Raw genomic sequence first — 12,975 nt, forward strand, 5'->3', positions numbered from 1 at the left:
TGTTTCTGGGCAAATAGTAGCAGATGGGAAATAGAATTCATTGGAAAAGTCAGTATTTGAAGAGTGGTTAAATGTTTTAAGTTCCTGTTATGTAACTTCCACGTATATCATGAAAAATGGTGTATTAGGTCACACCAGTGTGTATGTCACCCTCTCCTACTTTGGGACTTAACTTTCATTGAATACCTTGGGCTTACAGTACACTGAACTTTTCCTTTGTGGAAAAGTTTGGTGTATAAATTAACAAAAAAAAATCAGTTCAAGTTTTAGAATCCTATTTTTTCCAATATTAATGTACTGTGCTTTGTTTTACAATTTTATTGTCTCAAATAAAGTTCAGTTAAATATGAACAAATAGAGAAATATCAACAGTAGTAAGCAGTGTTTTAAAAGCAAACACTGAATTTTACCAAGCCTAATTTTATGGGATAAACACAATGGTGTACAATGCGCCCCTGTCCCTTAACCCCTTCCAAAAGTGACTAGGAAGCAGACTTGTATCTCATGTGTTTTTACAGTGATCCTGACCAGTTATTGAGCCAACCTTGATCCATTTCAAAATTTTCATTATTTGATGTCAATGTAGTATTATTTGCAAGATCTGCTGAGGTGCAGATAACACATTAACAAATATATTAGGCCTTAAATGACAGAGCTTTTCAACTGAATTTGTCCTCACATTGAAACCAATGAGCTGCCCACCAGGCTGGAGCCTTGGGAATGAACTGACATCTGTGAGTAAAAATTGCAACCTCTGACCACAGGGTGCATTCAACAGCATAGTAGTGAAATGGCTTCCTTTTCCCTTGCTTTTCTTCCTGAAGGTCGCAGGGACCAGCAGAGTCCGACTTCTGAATGGCGGCCGTCTGCTTCGACTTCCAAAAGCCCGCAAAGAGGACGCTGGAGTGTACTCTTGCAAGGCTGTCAATGTTGCTGGCACCGCTGATAAACATTTAAACCTACTGGTGCAGGGTAAGGATCAACTGCAGCTGAACCATCTCACCTTCACTTTTCCTTCTTCCTCGGTAACATTAATTGAAAGGACGATTCATCACAACTGTCACTTTCCTGGACTCCTCAACACTGGGGAGCTTGCCGTTTGTCCTCATTTTTCCTCCTGTAGTTCTTAGACTTCTCAGAACTGTTGGCGTCATCTTCATTCCCACTGTTTCCCACCTAGGCAGCACCCTGGGACTTTCCCATTTTAGAGGAAAAGTTTTAAAATACTCATCGCCTGCTGATAGTTTCAGTCTCCTGCTCTTTGTTTAGTGCCTCCCATGATCTTCCGATCTGGAATCACTCAGGAAGTGGCTGTTTTGGTGAATTCCGAGTTGGAGCTCAAGTGCCGCACCAATGGAATTCCTTTCCCGCTCATTCGATGGAGTAAGGATAGCGAGTGAGTATTCTGAGTGAAGAACGGCTTTCCTCATCCTGCTCCAACACTTTTGTCCCATTTCTCTCCCGTGGATCTGCTTTGTTCTGAGGTATGGATCAACAGATTCCAGATACCTTCAGAAATACAACCACTCTGTGTGAGTTTAGAGAGAAGGACCACACACTTGAACAAAATTACAGGGAAAAATTCATCGTGCGTGCATTCAGGAAAAGTAATGTGTTATAGGAATAACATTTCCTTTGAATAATATAAAGACTGTTTCACTCAATTTCTAGAAGACAACACATCCTGTATTATAGGAATGGACAGCATGTATATATCATGGAGAAAAGCACACCTTAAATAGATTATAAAGAAGGGAAACAAAGGATTATAAAGAGTTGGACATCCTGTTTATAAACATTTTAAGTTTTTAAGTTAGCTTAACTATAGTGAACAAATGTCTCTGAATCCTGTCTAATGGCATGGTTATATTTTTGGTTATTAGGAGCTTGTCTCTGGGCACCAGTCATGTGGAGTTTACAGAAGAGGGGCAAATACTACGGATTCGGACAGCTCGACTGACGGACCAGGGCCTCTATCAATGTACAGCCCACAACTCAGCTGGGCAGCAGAGCAAACACTTCAAGGTTGACGTCCATGGTATGAAATGACACTTCTGCTCTGATTGATACTGCCCTTTCAGGTAGCTTCCTTTCTCCTAGGTTGTTCGTGTTCAGAATATCTACTGGCCAAAATCCACATGACGCTAAAGTAGTTAAGCAACATTTTTACCTACAATGGCTCAGGAGAACCTTTTGCAGATCATGGTAAAAGGGCAAGCTCAGAACGCATTGTTTCGTATGCACATTCATATACTTCATTTTACAGTCACACTGAATTCAGTAGCGCTCTGTCTTGTAACTTAGATTAAAGCCTGAATTGTTTGCCTTTGATGTGCAATGATCTGAAGGGACAGACCCACATGTGAGTGTCTTCTTGAAAATGAATGAGAAAGAGAAATAATGAGAGGATGAGTGAGAAGGAATGGCAGGCACTGGGAAGAGTGAAGGAAGATACATACAACGAAAGGAGGGAGACGATGAAAACCAGATGGTGTGTGAGACACAGCAGTGATGAAGTACAGACAGTAGAAAGACTGAGGTAAAGAGAAAAGAAAGACTACTAAAAAAGGAATTTACAGAAAGACAGAAGAAGAGGCAATATGATGCCAGGTAGTAGAATAGAGTAGGAAAAGATAGTGTGGAAGGGGAGGGAGAGATGGAAGGAGTGAGAGCAGGAAGAGAACAAAAAGGGAAAGAGTGACACAGTAGAGAGAACAGGCAAGTGTAAGAAAAGTGGTTGTGTGATGTTAAAAGTCAAAGTCAAGTTTATTGTCATATGCACAAATACCTGTATGCTAGTGAGGTTATGTGAGATATCTATCGCTAGATGTCCTAAGAAAAGTGGTGGTGAATATTCTTTGCGACACAACATCCCCGATATACGTGGCATCACAAAAACCTTGTAATACTTCCCCGGTATGTCCATAACAGAATTTGTGGTGAAACATGTGCTTTTGTCCTTGTGAATGTGAAGGGAAAAATAAGGAGCAGAAGTAGTGGAAGTATCTGCAACTGCTGTAAATCCCTTAGCTCAGGCATGTCCAGAGCCTGCTGATCTGTCGTGCTGGCATTGTGATCTCCCAGAGTCGGGATTGAATTAGTGTTAAATTTGACGTTGTGATTTCATGTCCACGGGGAAATTTCTGGAGGAGACAGCCGGCCATTTCAGATTACTGAGTCATCAGGCAGGAGGCAGCTTTGTGTGGGCTGGATTTGGACTATGACTTGATCACTTGCTTGCTATTGTTGAGTGGGAGTGTTCAGCCAGACTGATGGTTGGAAGATTAGCTTTCAACCATTGTCCCTTGGTCTTACCTCTGGGATAACGCCAACTTCGTTTTTGGAATGTTTTTGTCCCTTTCCTGCTTGGCCTGACAGCTGTGTACACTAAGGGCCCAGAGTGTAGTCTATTCCGAAGCCTCCAGGGCACCCTGTAACTGTTCATTAAGAGATACTGGGACCAGTTTCTCGGTCTTCTTACTCGAAAGTGAGAGGGGAGTAGCCACTGGACTTCTCTTTGTTTGGTAATTTGAGAAACTGTGGGCAAAACTTCCCATTCTAGCAAGGGCAAGATGGTGGAGGAATGGCAGTGGAGGAGACATCTGCAGAGTGGGGGATAGAGAGAAAACATCTCAGTCAACCTCCCCCCCCTCCCCCCAACGGCTAAACTGAAGGTGGAACTTTGTGCAATTGAATATTCTCATGTCAGTTTGTACCGCCCATTGCTTAGAAGGGTACATACTGTTCAGAGATTATCTCAGCCAGGGCAGAAGCTAAGATGCTGTAATTGGCCTTGGACTGCAAAAGTTATAAATCACCCTGGCTGTCTGCTCTGAATTGCCTTCCAAACATCTCTGCTTGAAAATATCCATGTGCGAGAAGTGGCAGAATCAACTAAATTAGTGCCCAGTGACAGAGTCATAAAGTCATACAGCACGGAAACTCCACCTCGCCCATGCCAAGATGCCTAAGTCAGTTCCATTTGTCCACGTTTGACCCATATCCCTCTGAACCTTTCCTATCCATGTACCTGCCCAAATGTCTTTTAAATGTTGTTATTGTACCTGCCTCAACCACTTCCTTTGGCAGCTTCTTCCATATACGCACCACCCTCTATGTGAAGAAGTTGCCCCTCAGGTTCCTATTCCCCTCTCACCTTAAACCTATGCCCTCTAGTTCTTGATTCCCCAACCTGGGGAAAAAGATTGTGTGCATTTACCTTATCTATGCCCTTCATGATTTTATACACCTCTATAAGATCACACCTGAGTCTCCTACACTCCAAGGAATAAGGTCCTAGCCTGCCCAACCTCTCCCTATAACCCAGTCCTTCGCGGCCTGGCAACATCCTCATAAATCTTTTTTGCACTCTTTCCAGCTTAATGGAATCTTTCCTATAGCCATCCTGATAGCTTCTCTTTTGTGGCAATCTGGGCAAACTCCATTTCCAGTTATTCTATAAATATAGACCAGGCCAGTGTTAAAGTAGATCCAAAATATGAACTGACTAAATGTTTGATATCCAGTGCCTGCCTTAAGTGCTAGGAGATGATCCTATACTCCCTGAGGGAACTGCTGCAATTGGTCAGAGTCTCAGGGTCTGTCGCATGCAACAAACACCTGGCATTCTGCTGAACAGCTGCAGTGCAGATGGGTAGCTCTTAGCCAGAACTGGGGATAACGTCACCTTCCATTAGGCAGACAGAAAGTTAATGTTTCAGGTCAGCTCTGATGAAAAGTTACTGATCTGAAAGGTTAACTGTTTCACTTTCTACAGCCTGACATGCGTGTTCTGTTTTCATCAGACTACCAAATTTTGGTTCTGCCTTAACTAATTTCTTAAGACAGAGGAGCAGCAAAGAGCCTCCCCCAGGACAGAGCAAGTCACATTCCACAAACTCTGCATTGCATCTATTATGTGTACTGGCCAACATGGCTAACAGAACAATCAGATTCCTTCAGAGATAAATCCTTTGGTTCTTTTGCAAATTCTATTTACCCTCTATATCTAAAACTATACATACCATACAAAATTCTTCTTATTTTGTCATTTCAAGGAGGCAGCCTCATTGATGTGCTTGGTGCGTAGATGTTTGTGCAATGAATTGTGAAAGTCTGCTTCAATTCTTGATAGAAATAAGGGTACAGGGTCTACAATTGATAATCAAATTGCAAATTTCAAAACAGTGTATTTTGAAATTGATTTAATGGATAGTGCGGCATTATGTCTGAATGTCTTCTTGAAAATCAATATCTCTGTTCTCGGGTTGAAGATTTTCCTGATAATTCGGCATTACAACAGTGACTACAGTGTCCTGAGGCACCAGATAAAAGGAATTTGTTCTTTTCTCCTAGTTCCTCCAACAATCCGAGGAGCCAATGATACCAAGGAGGTGAATGTTCAGTTGAACAGCCGCATCAGTCTGGAGTGTGATTCTCATGGTGTTCCTTCCCCTGGGATAACATGGCTGAAGGATAATCGTCCCATTGTATCCAGCTCCAAAATGACATATGTGGAGAGAGGTCGATTGCTGCAGGTTAATGGAGCCCAGGCGTCTGATGCAGGATGGTACACATGTCGTGCCAGAAACATTGCAGGGACTGTCAAGAAGTCATACAAAGTGCAGGTTTATGGTAAGCTCTTGACCTCAACCCTTCCACTGGCATTGATTGGAATGTAAGCTTTGGAGACTTCAAAGAGTTCGGCTAACGGGATTTATCTTTATGCAGAAAAGATTGACGAGGATTTTGCCAGGACTTGAGGTTATAAGGAGAGGTTGATTTAAAAGTGAAACAGAAAATAATGGAAATATTTGGCTGGTCAGGCAGCAACTGTGGAGAGAAAAATAGTTCATCTCTCAGGTCGATGACCTTTCATTGAATGGAAGATTTGTAATGTTAACTCTTCTCCCTGCACAGATGCTGCCTGACCTGTTGAGTATTTACAGCTGCTTCTGTGTTTTTTTTAAGATTTCTAGTGCTAACAGTACTTTGCTCTTGATTTTAGCCTGTTGTGAAGAGCAAATCTTTTCAAAATTTATGCTTCCATATGTTGCTCTCTCTGAAATGAATCTGACGCTTATCGCTCAATGAGCTTCCCTTTGTTGTTTGTTCTCACTTGAGTAAACACACACACACACACACACACACACACACACACACACACACACACACACAACAAACAGGTTTCCACTTCGAAATGTCATAATCTTTTCAAACAGGAGCTGCTTATAAAAGAAAATGATTGCACTTTAGTTTAAGTGGTGATGGTCTTGAGTCTTTCTCTGGAATTTGTAATAAAGTCAAAGGCACTTACTGTCATTTACCATTTTTCATTTAAAATGACGCCCACATAAATAGATTACAGAAAGAAGGGGCCACATGTATCACAACTAAAACAAGCCACAGAAGTCTTCTATTAGCAGTTAGGAGCAGTCAGGTAATGGGGCACACAGCTTTAGCAAGAGATGACTTTATAGACTTATATAGAATAGGGAAAATGAAAGAGAAGCTAGATATGACAAGAGGTTATTGATTCAAAGTTGTGAAGGGCAAGTTCAGTACATTTGTGAGGAAACATCTCATAGAACGTAGAACATTACAGCACGGTACAGGCCCTTCAGTCCACGATGTTGTGTCGACATCTTGTCCTGCTCTAAAATCTATCTAACCCTTTCTTCCCACATAGCCCTCCATTTTTCTATCATTCATGTGCCTATCTAAGAGTCTCTTAAATGTCCCTAATATATCTGCCTCCACCACCCCTCCCGGCAGTACGTTCCATGCACCCACTACTCTCTGTTTAAAAAACTTACCTCTGACATCCCCCCATACCTTCCTCCAATCACCTTAAAATTATGTCCCCTCGTGTTAGGCATTTTCGCCTTGGGAAAATGTCTCTGCATGTCCACTCGACCTATGCCTCTTATCATCTTGTACACCCCTATCAAGTCACCTCTCATCCTGCATTGCTCCAAAGAGAAAAGCCCTAGCTCACTCAACCCATCCTCATAAGAAATGCTCTCCAATCCAAGCAGCATCCTGGTAAATCTCCTCTGCACCTTCTCTAAAACTTCCACATCCTTCCTATAATGAGGCGACCAGAACTGAACACAATACTCCAAGTGTGGTCTAACCAGAGTTTTACAGAGCTGCAACATTACCTCACGTTCTTGAACTCAAAACCCCGACTAATGAAGGCCCACACACCATACGCCTTCTTACCCTATCAACCTGCGCGGCAACCTTGAGGCATCTATGGATGTGGACCCCAAGATCCCTCTGTTCCTCCACACAGAATCCTGCCAAGGATAATGATAAATTTTTGTCCTAACAGGTGGTTACAGCTTTGTGATCGCTTTGAGTGGCAGTTGTTTGGCCCAAAAAAATGTGTTCAAAGCAGGTTTAAAATCCAATTAATTCCCAATTTTATAGCCTGCTATAAATGGTCAGTCCCCTTCTCTCTGGACTGTTTCAAGTGGATGTGATAGTTGGCACCTTTGTTGTTGAACTCATACCATTCAATGGTTACTCAAGGAGCAGGAGGGCAAGGGGTATCCTGATGAGATAAGACAAGATATCTTTATCAGTCACACGTACATCGAAACACACAGTAAAATGCATCTTTTGCGTAGAGTGTTCTGGGGGCAGCCCGCAAGTGTCCCCCATGCTTCCGGCGCCAACATAACATGCCCACAACTTCCTAACCCATGTATCTTTGGAATGTGGGAGGAAACTGGAGCACCCGGAGGAAACGCACGCAGACACGGGGAGAACATACAAACATTCTGTTACAGACAGCGGCCGGAATTGTAATAGCACTGTAATAGCGTTACGCTAACTGCTACACTACCGTGCCTAATGACTAATGAATAATTGCATTGCTCAGTATGATAGGTCCATTCAAGGAAGGGTGATGCTATATTCTGTCCTCAGAGTGACATGAGGAGAAACTTTTCTATACAGCATGTGGTGGGAGCTGGAATGTGTTGCCTGCAGATGTGGTGAAGGCGGGTTCCATTATGGCCTTCAGGCATGAATGGGATAAATATCTGGTGAAGCAACATCTGTAGGGCTACACAGAAAGGGCCAGGGGGTGGAATTAGAAAGTTGCTCTGGTAGAGAGCCACATGATATGCTGAATGGCACCTTCTGTGCTGTAACCATTCTTTGATTCCAGAACTGAATCAGGTAGCCTTGAAGGGAAAGTGGTAAAAATGCTAAAATTGAAGTTGGTTCCCTGAATTAGAGCAGGAAAAATCATCCAGGAGTTCCTGGAGACACACTTGTGAATGGCTCAACACAACTAGGAATACTCACCTGGTAAACATGACATATCCAGTGGCAAAAGTCTTCCGTCTTATAAATTCACATTTCCAGGCAAAATGTAGAGATTCGCTACATGACTGTCACCCGCCAACTACACGAATGTCCTGTTTCCCTGTTTTTAGTTCCCTCTGATATCGGAGCATCACTCATGGCTGTGTGTTAATTTCTCCCCTTTCCCTCTCTTTAGTTCCAGCTAGCATTGATGAGATCTCGGGCCATCCTTTGAAGACGAAAGCAGTAGTTGGTCATTCCTTGACCCTGAAGTGTTCCCCAAGTGGTTACCCACCTCCTGAGCTCTTTTGGCTCAAAGACGGTGCCCCGCTGATGGGCAATGACAGAGTACAGTTCATGGCCGGAGGAAAGACCCTTAAGATTAAGAATGCTGGAGTGAGTGATGCTGGTACCTATGTGTGTATAGCGAGCAATGCTGCGGGAGAACAACAACTTCACCAAACTGTGGACATCTTAGGTAGGAAAAAAGTCTGTTTAAAAGAAAGAAAAGATACTGTTAGGAGATCAGACGTGCAGTGGTATAGCACTCTATCTTTTCTCTGGGCTACAGGTTAGGAGATTTGTTGGAAGCGTCTATGCTCTGGCCCTGGAGGTAGGTTTGAGTCAGTGTCAGTGACTGAGAATCTACAATACCAGACTTAATGGGCTGGAATATGCTGGCGATTCCATAGGGAACCACTAGCTGGTGGCAGGCTGTGTGTCAAAGTGTTCCAGATTTCTGTGCCTGCACATGGCAAAGTGGAAGTATGGAATGTGCTGGAGGTAAGATGCAGGAGAATTTGACCTCTTGCACTGTCCTTGCACTCACTTTTGAGTCTAGAAGCTTTCTGCAACTTACTGAGCCAAGGGGCTGAATACAGTTTGCATTTGACCCCTCAGTTGTACACAGCCATAAGTGGTGAATCTGGCACAGACCCACTGATCATTTATTTGGAGTATCTGCTCTTGATTTTAAAGATAAGTTTAGCTAAGTGATTAGTTTAATTTTGTTTATCTCACAGTATATTGATGTTTTAAATTAATTAATAGTAGCTTGATGCTTTTTCAAAAAATCTATTTAAATTTTTTTTTAAATGTACATTGGCCATGCAGTGCCCATGGATACATCGTCTGAAGGCCTTGTCTCCAGTTGTGGCCTTCTCTGTTTGCAAGCTGGCTGCAGAACCAAGACCTCAGGTCATTGGGAACTGCGTGGTTGCAAAACGTCACTGTATGTGGGGTGCACTTGGGCAGCTGGTCGGATTGAACACGATCCACCACCATGGAAGGCCACCCAGAGGCCTTAAGAATGAGAAAAGGAAGTGTTCTTGATACATTAGGATGTGCTGCTCTGACCTTGGAGTTAAGGTTCCTTGGTTCAAAGTAGAGATTACCTTAAGTGAAAATGGGGAGAAATTGTTTCAACCAAAGAGAGTGTCAATAACCAGAAGACTGGGAAAAAAATCCAAAGTAAGATTAGAGTTATTTTTATGCAGTGGCTTACTATAATTTACCTGACAGAGCAGCGGAAACAAATTAACTAATAACTTTGAAAGTGAATTGGATTTATACCTATAAAGCAGTGATTCTGATAAAGTGGCTGGTCACCATAGAGAGAAAATGCCCCTTGCCTGGTGATCTCCCAGGTGTATTTACATAGCCATAGGGAGAGAGAGAAAATGTAGCCAGTGACCTTTCATCACTAGGAAGTGGTAATGGGAGAAGTGTTACTGTTGCAGGGATTGCGCATATGCTGCATGCCTTGGTTTGCATTATCTGTTTAAGGTGAGAGGGGAGAGATTTAAAAGAGACCTGAGGGGTAACTTCTTCACGTGGATGGTGGTGCATATATGGAACGAGCTGCCAGAGGAAGTGGTTGAGGCAGATACAATAACAACATTTAAAGGATATTTGGACGGGTGCGTGGATAGGAAAGGTTTAGAGGGATATGGGCCAAACATGGCAAATGGGACTAGCTTAGATGGGCATCTTGGTCGACATGGATGAGTTGGGCTGAAGGGCCTGTTTCCGTGCTGTATTACTTTATGACTCTAAGAAAAGACTTATTTGGATGGAAATGTTCAATTTCCATCTTTTCTCAAAAGAGAAGGTTACTTGTAAATAAGAATCGTTCCTTCTTAAATGCCATGTGAAATACTGCTGTCAATTGTATCCACAGTCCCTCCTCAGCTGCTGACTGGACAGTCTTCTCACGTGACCGTGACCATTGATAATCCACTGGAGCTGACTTGTCAAGCAACTGGTCATCCACCACCAAAAGTAACGTGAGTTCCCATTCTTGTGCTTTGGATAAGTTACTTAAGTAAAATGCATTGGATAATGGTAACCATTTGCATATGTCTGTTTTGACATTGTAAATGCTCATACATCTCTCTGTGACAGCTCCCATGTGTGAGAGTACTGTACTTTGGGTGCTGGCTATAGGAGGGAACAAGGCTAATCGTGTCTGGTGATGGAACAGCCAGGATTCAGTTTCCATCACTTGTAAAAGGGACTTTGTGTGCTCCCAATGTACATTAGAATGTTGCTGGTCGGATCAGTGCTTTCTGCCTTCCCCTGCTTCGGCACGATTCCTTGCTTGAAAAATGCAAAAAGCATTCTCCCTGTAACAGCGAGAGTTTCCTCCCACATCCCAAAGACATGTGGGTTGGTAGGTTAATTGGCTGCTGTAAATTGCCCCTCGTGTGTAGATGAGTGGTAGAATCTGGGAGGAGTTGATGAGGATGTGGAGAGGAAAAAAAATGGAATCAATGTAGGATTAATGTAAATTGATGGTTGGTGTGGACTCAGTGGGCCGAATGGTCTCTATCTGTGCTGTATCTCTCTATGACTCTCATGCCTTGCCTACTTTTCCTTGAGTCTGAAGTAGACATTGACCTGCCATAACATGAACAGGTAGCTATGAACAAGCAGGGAACGCTCAGTGGATCGTAGAATTGTAGAAGATTAATGACAAAGTGGAGGCCATTTGGCCTGTTGTGTCTGTGCCGGTCCAAAAAGAGCTTGCCAGCCTTAACCTGCCCTCCAGCGCTTTTTACCTACCCCTGCAGGGCATGGCTCCACAGCGCCACCCCCAAGTACTGTTTAAATGTGATGATGGTTTCTGCCCCTTACACCCTTCCAGCCACAAGTTCCAGACTCCCCCTCATCTCCTCTGCAATCCTTCCACCAATTACTTTAAATCTATGCCAATGACCCCTCTGCGACATGGTAGGTGATCAGGCAGCATTTGCGGAGAGAGAAACAGAGTTAATTTTTCAGCTGAATGACCCTTCATAGAACAATGTAGAGTCATAGAGTAATACAGGCCCTTCAGCCCAACTCGTCCATGCTGACCAAGGTGCCCACCTCAGCTAGTCCCATTTGCTTGTGTTTGGCCCATATCCCTCTAAACCTTTCTTATCCATAAATCTGTGTAATATTTTGCTTTTGTTCATAAGATTGTGATCTCTGAGGTGATGATTGACTGTATAACCCTGCTGTCAGTGAATAACCACTCACCCATATAAGTGTAAATGTCACTCTGTTCACTGTTATTAAGAATATTTCACTCCCTCTGATCACTAGAGTGTGAAGCAGACTGTCTTCCGTCAAGTTCCAAATGGAAGTAATATTTTTGTGACTATCTTATTGTAGCCCAGTCTGGTGCAACAAAGCATGATTTCCTACTTCCTGTCTGTTAGGTGGCTGAGGAACAATGTTCCACTCACTGAGCTGGACGGTACTTGGGTGTCAGTTGACCAGAGCAGACTCTTTATTAGTCGCATGAAGCTGATGGATGTTGGTCGCTACGTCTGCCTAGCCAGAAATGAGGCAGGTGAAGAGAGAGGAGAATTTGATGTCACAGTCCATGGTACAATACTTATAAAACTCCAACAATTTATGATTGTGATTTATTCATAATTTTGCGACCGTGGGCATTTATGCCATGTAAGAGTTACGATCAAAATCGCTTGTTCGTATTAGCAGTGCAATATTCCAGGGATATGTGTGGCATTCTGGAATCACTTTGAAGACTTACTCAATAAGTCCTTTGGCCTTAAGTTTAATATCTTTTTCATAAATGTGAGATTTGCTCCCTCCACTTTATAGATAGAACTGAGAGATGAAAGGGAAAACAACTTTTAAATCCCTCAGGTCCAATCTTTCTCAAGTACAGACTGTGAGCAGGCGAAATCTATCCAACTGCTTTAGTGCCAGAAAATTTTGAGTTTTCTGACCTCCAATGTGAGAACTAAAGTAACATTTTCTGCCCGTTTCAGTTCCAATCTTCTAAGCAAGCTTTCTTTTCCCATAAGTTAGAAGGTACTTTCATTACAGCAGATACTGCACCAAAGGGGTTTTGTTGGCTGTAAAGTGCTGTAGGACATCCAGAGATTGTGGAAGATGCTATTTGAATTCAAGTTTGTCTTTCAAATCCTGCCTGGCAAACTCTAAAGGTTTAACAAAAATACTTATCACATTCAGCCCATGGTTCTGGAAATTAGCCCCTGGGGTGTCAGTAGTTTCCAGCTATTGAGTCTCAGGCTTAAATCCATTCATTTTCATGGACGGAACAAGCAACCAAGTGAGAGTACTTTGAACAGTGACAACCCAAATAATTTTGCAATGAAACACTATTCACATATTAAACTC

At 42.8% G+C, this 12,975-nt stretch overlaps 1 protein-coding gene across 1 annotated transcript in view; it reads left to right on the plus strand.

Annotated features, from left to right (window-relative positions):
* The window catches only part of LOC127582286 (hemicentin-1-like), a 260,770-nt gene that overhangs the window by 107,371 nt on the left and 140,424 nt on the right, over positions 1–12,975 (plus strand). The window contains 7 exon segments of the mRNA XM_052037463.1: positions 825–972; positions 1,270–1,396; positions 1,884–2,038; positions 5,356–5,634; positions 8,516–8,797; positions 10,499–10,604; positions 12,024–12,193. Of these exon segments, the coding sequence (XP_051893423.1) occupies positions 825–972; positions 1,270–1,396; positions 1,884–2,038; positions 5,356–5,634; positions 8,516–8,797; positions 10,499–10,604; positions 12,024–12,193 (1,267 nt within the window).

This window comes from Pristis pectinata, chromosome 23 (assembly GCF_009764475.1).
Source record: "Pristis pectinata isolate sPriPec2 chromosome 23, sPriPec2.1.pri, whole genome shotgun sequence".
NCBI lineage: Eukaryota > Metazoa > Chordata > Chondrichthyes > Rhinopristiformes > Pristidae > Pristis > Pristis pectinata.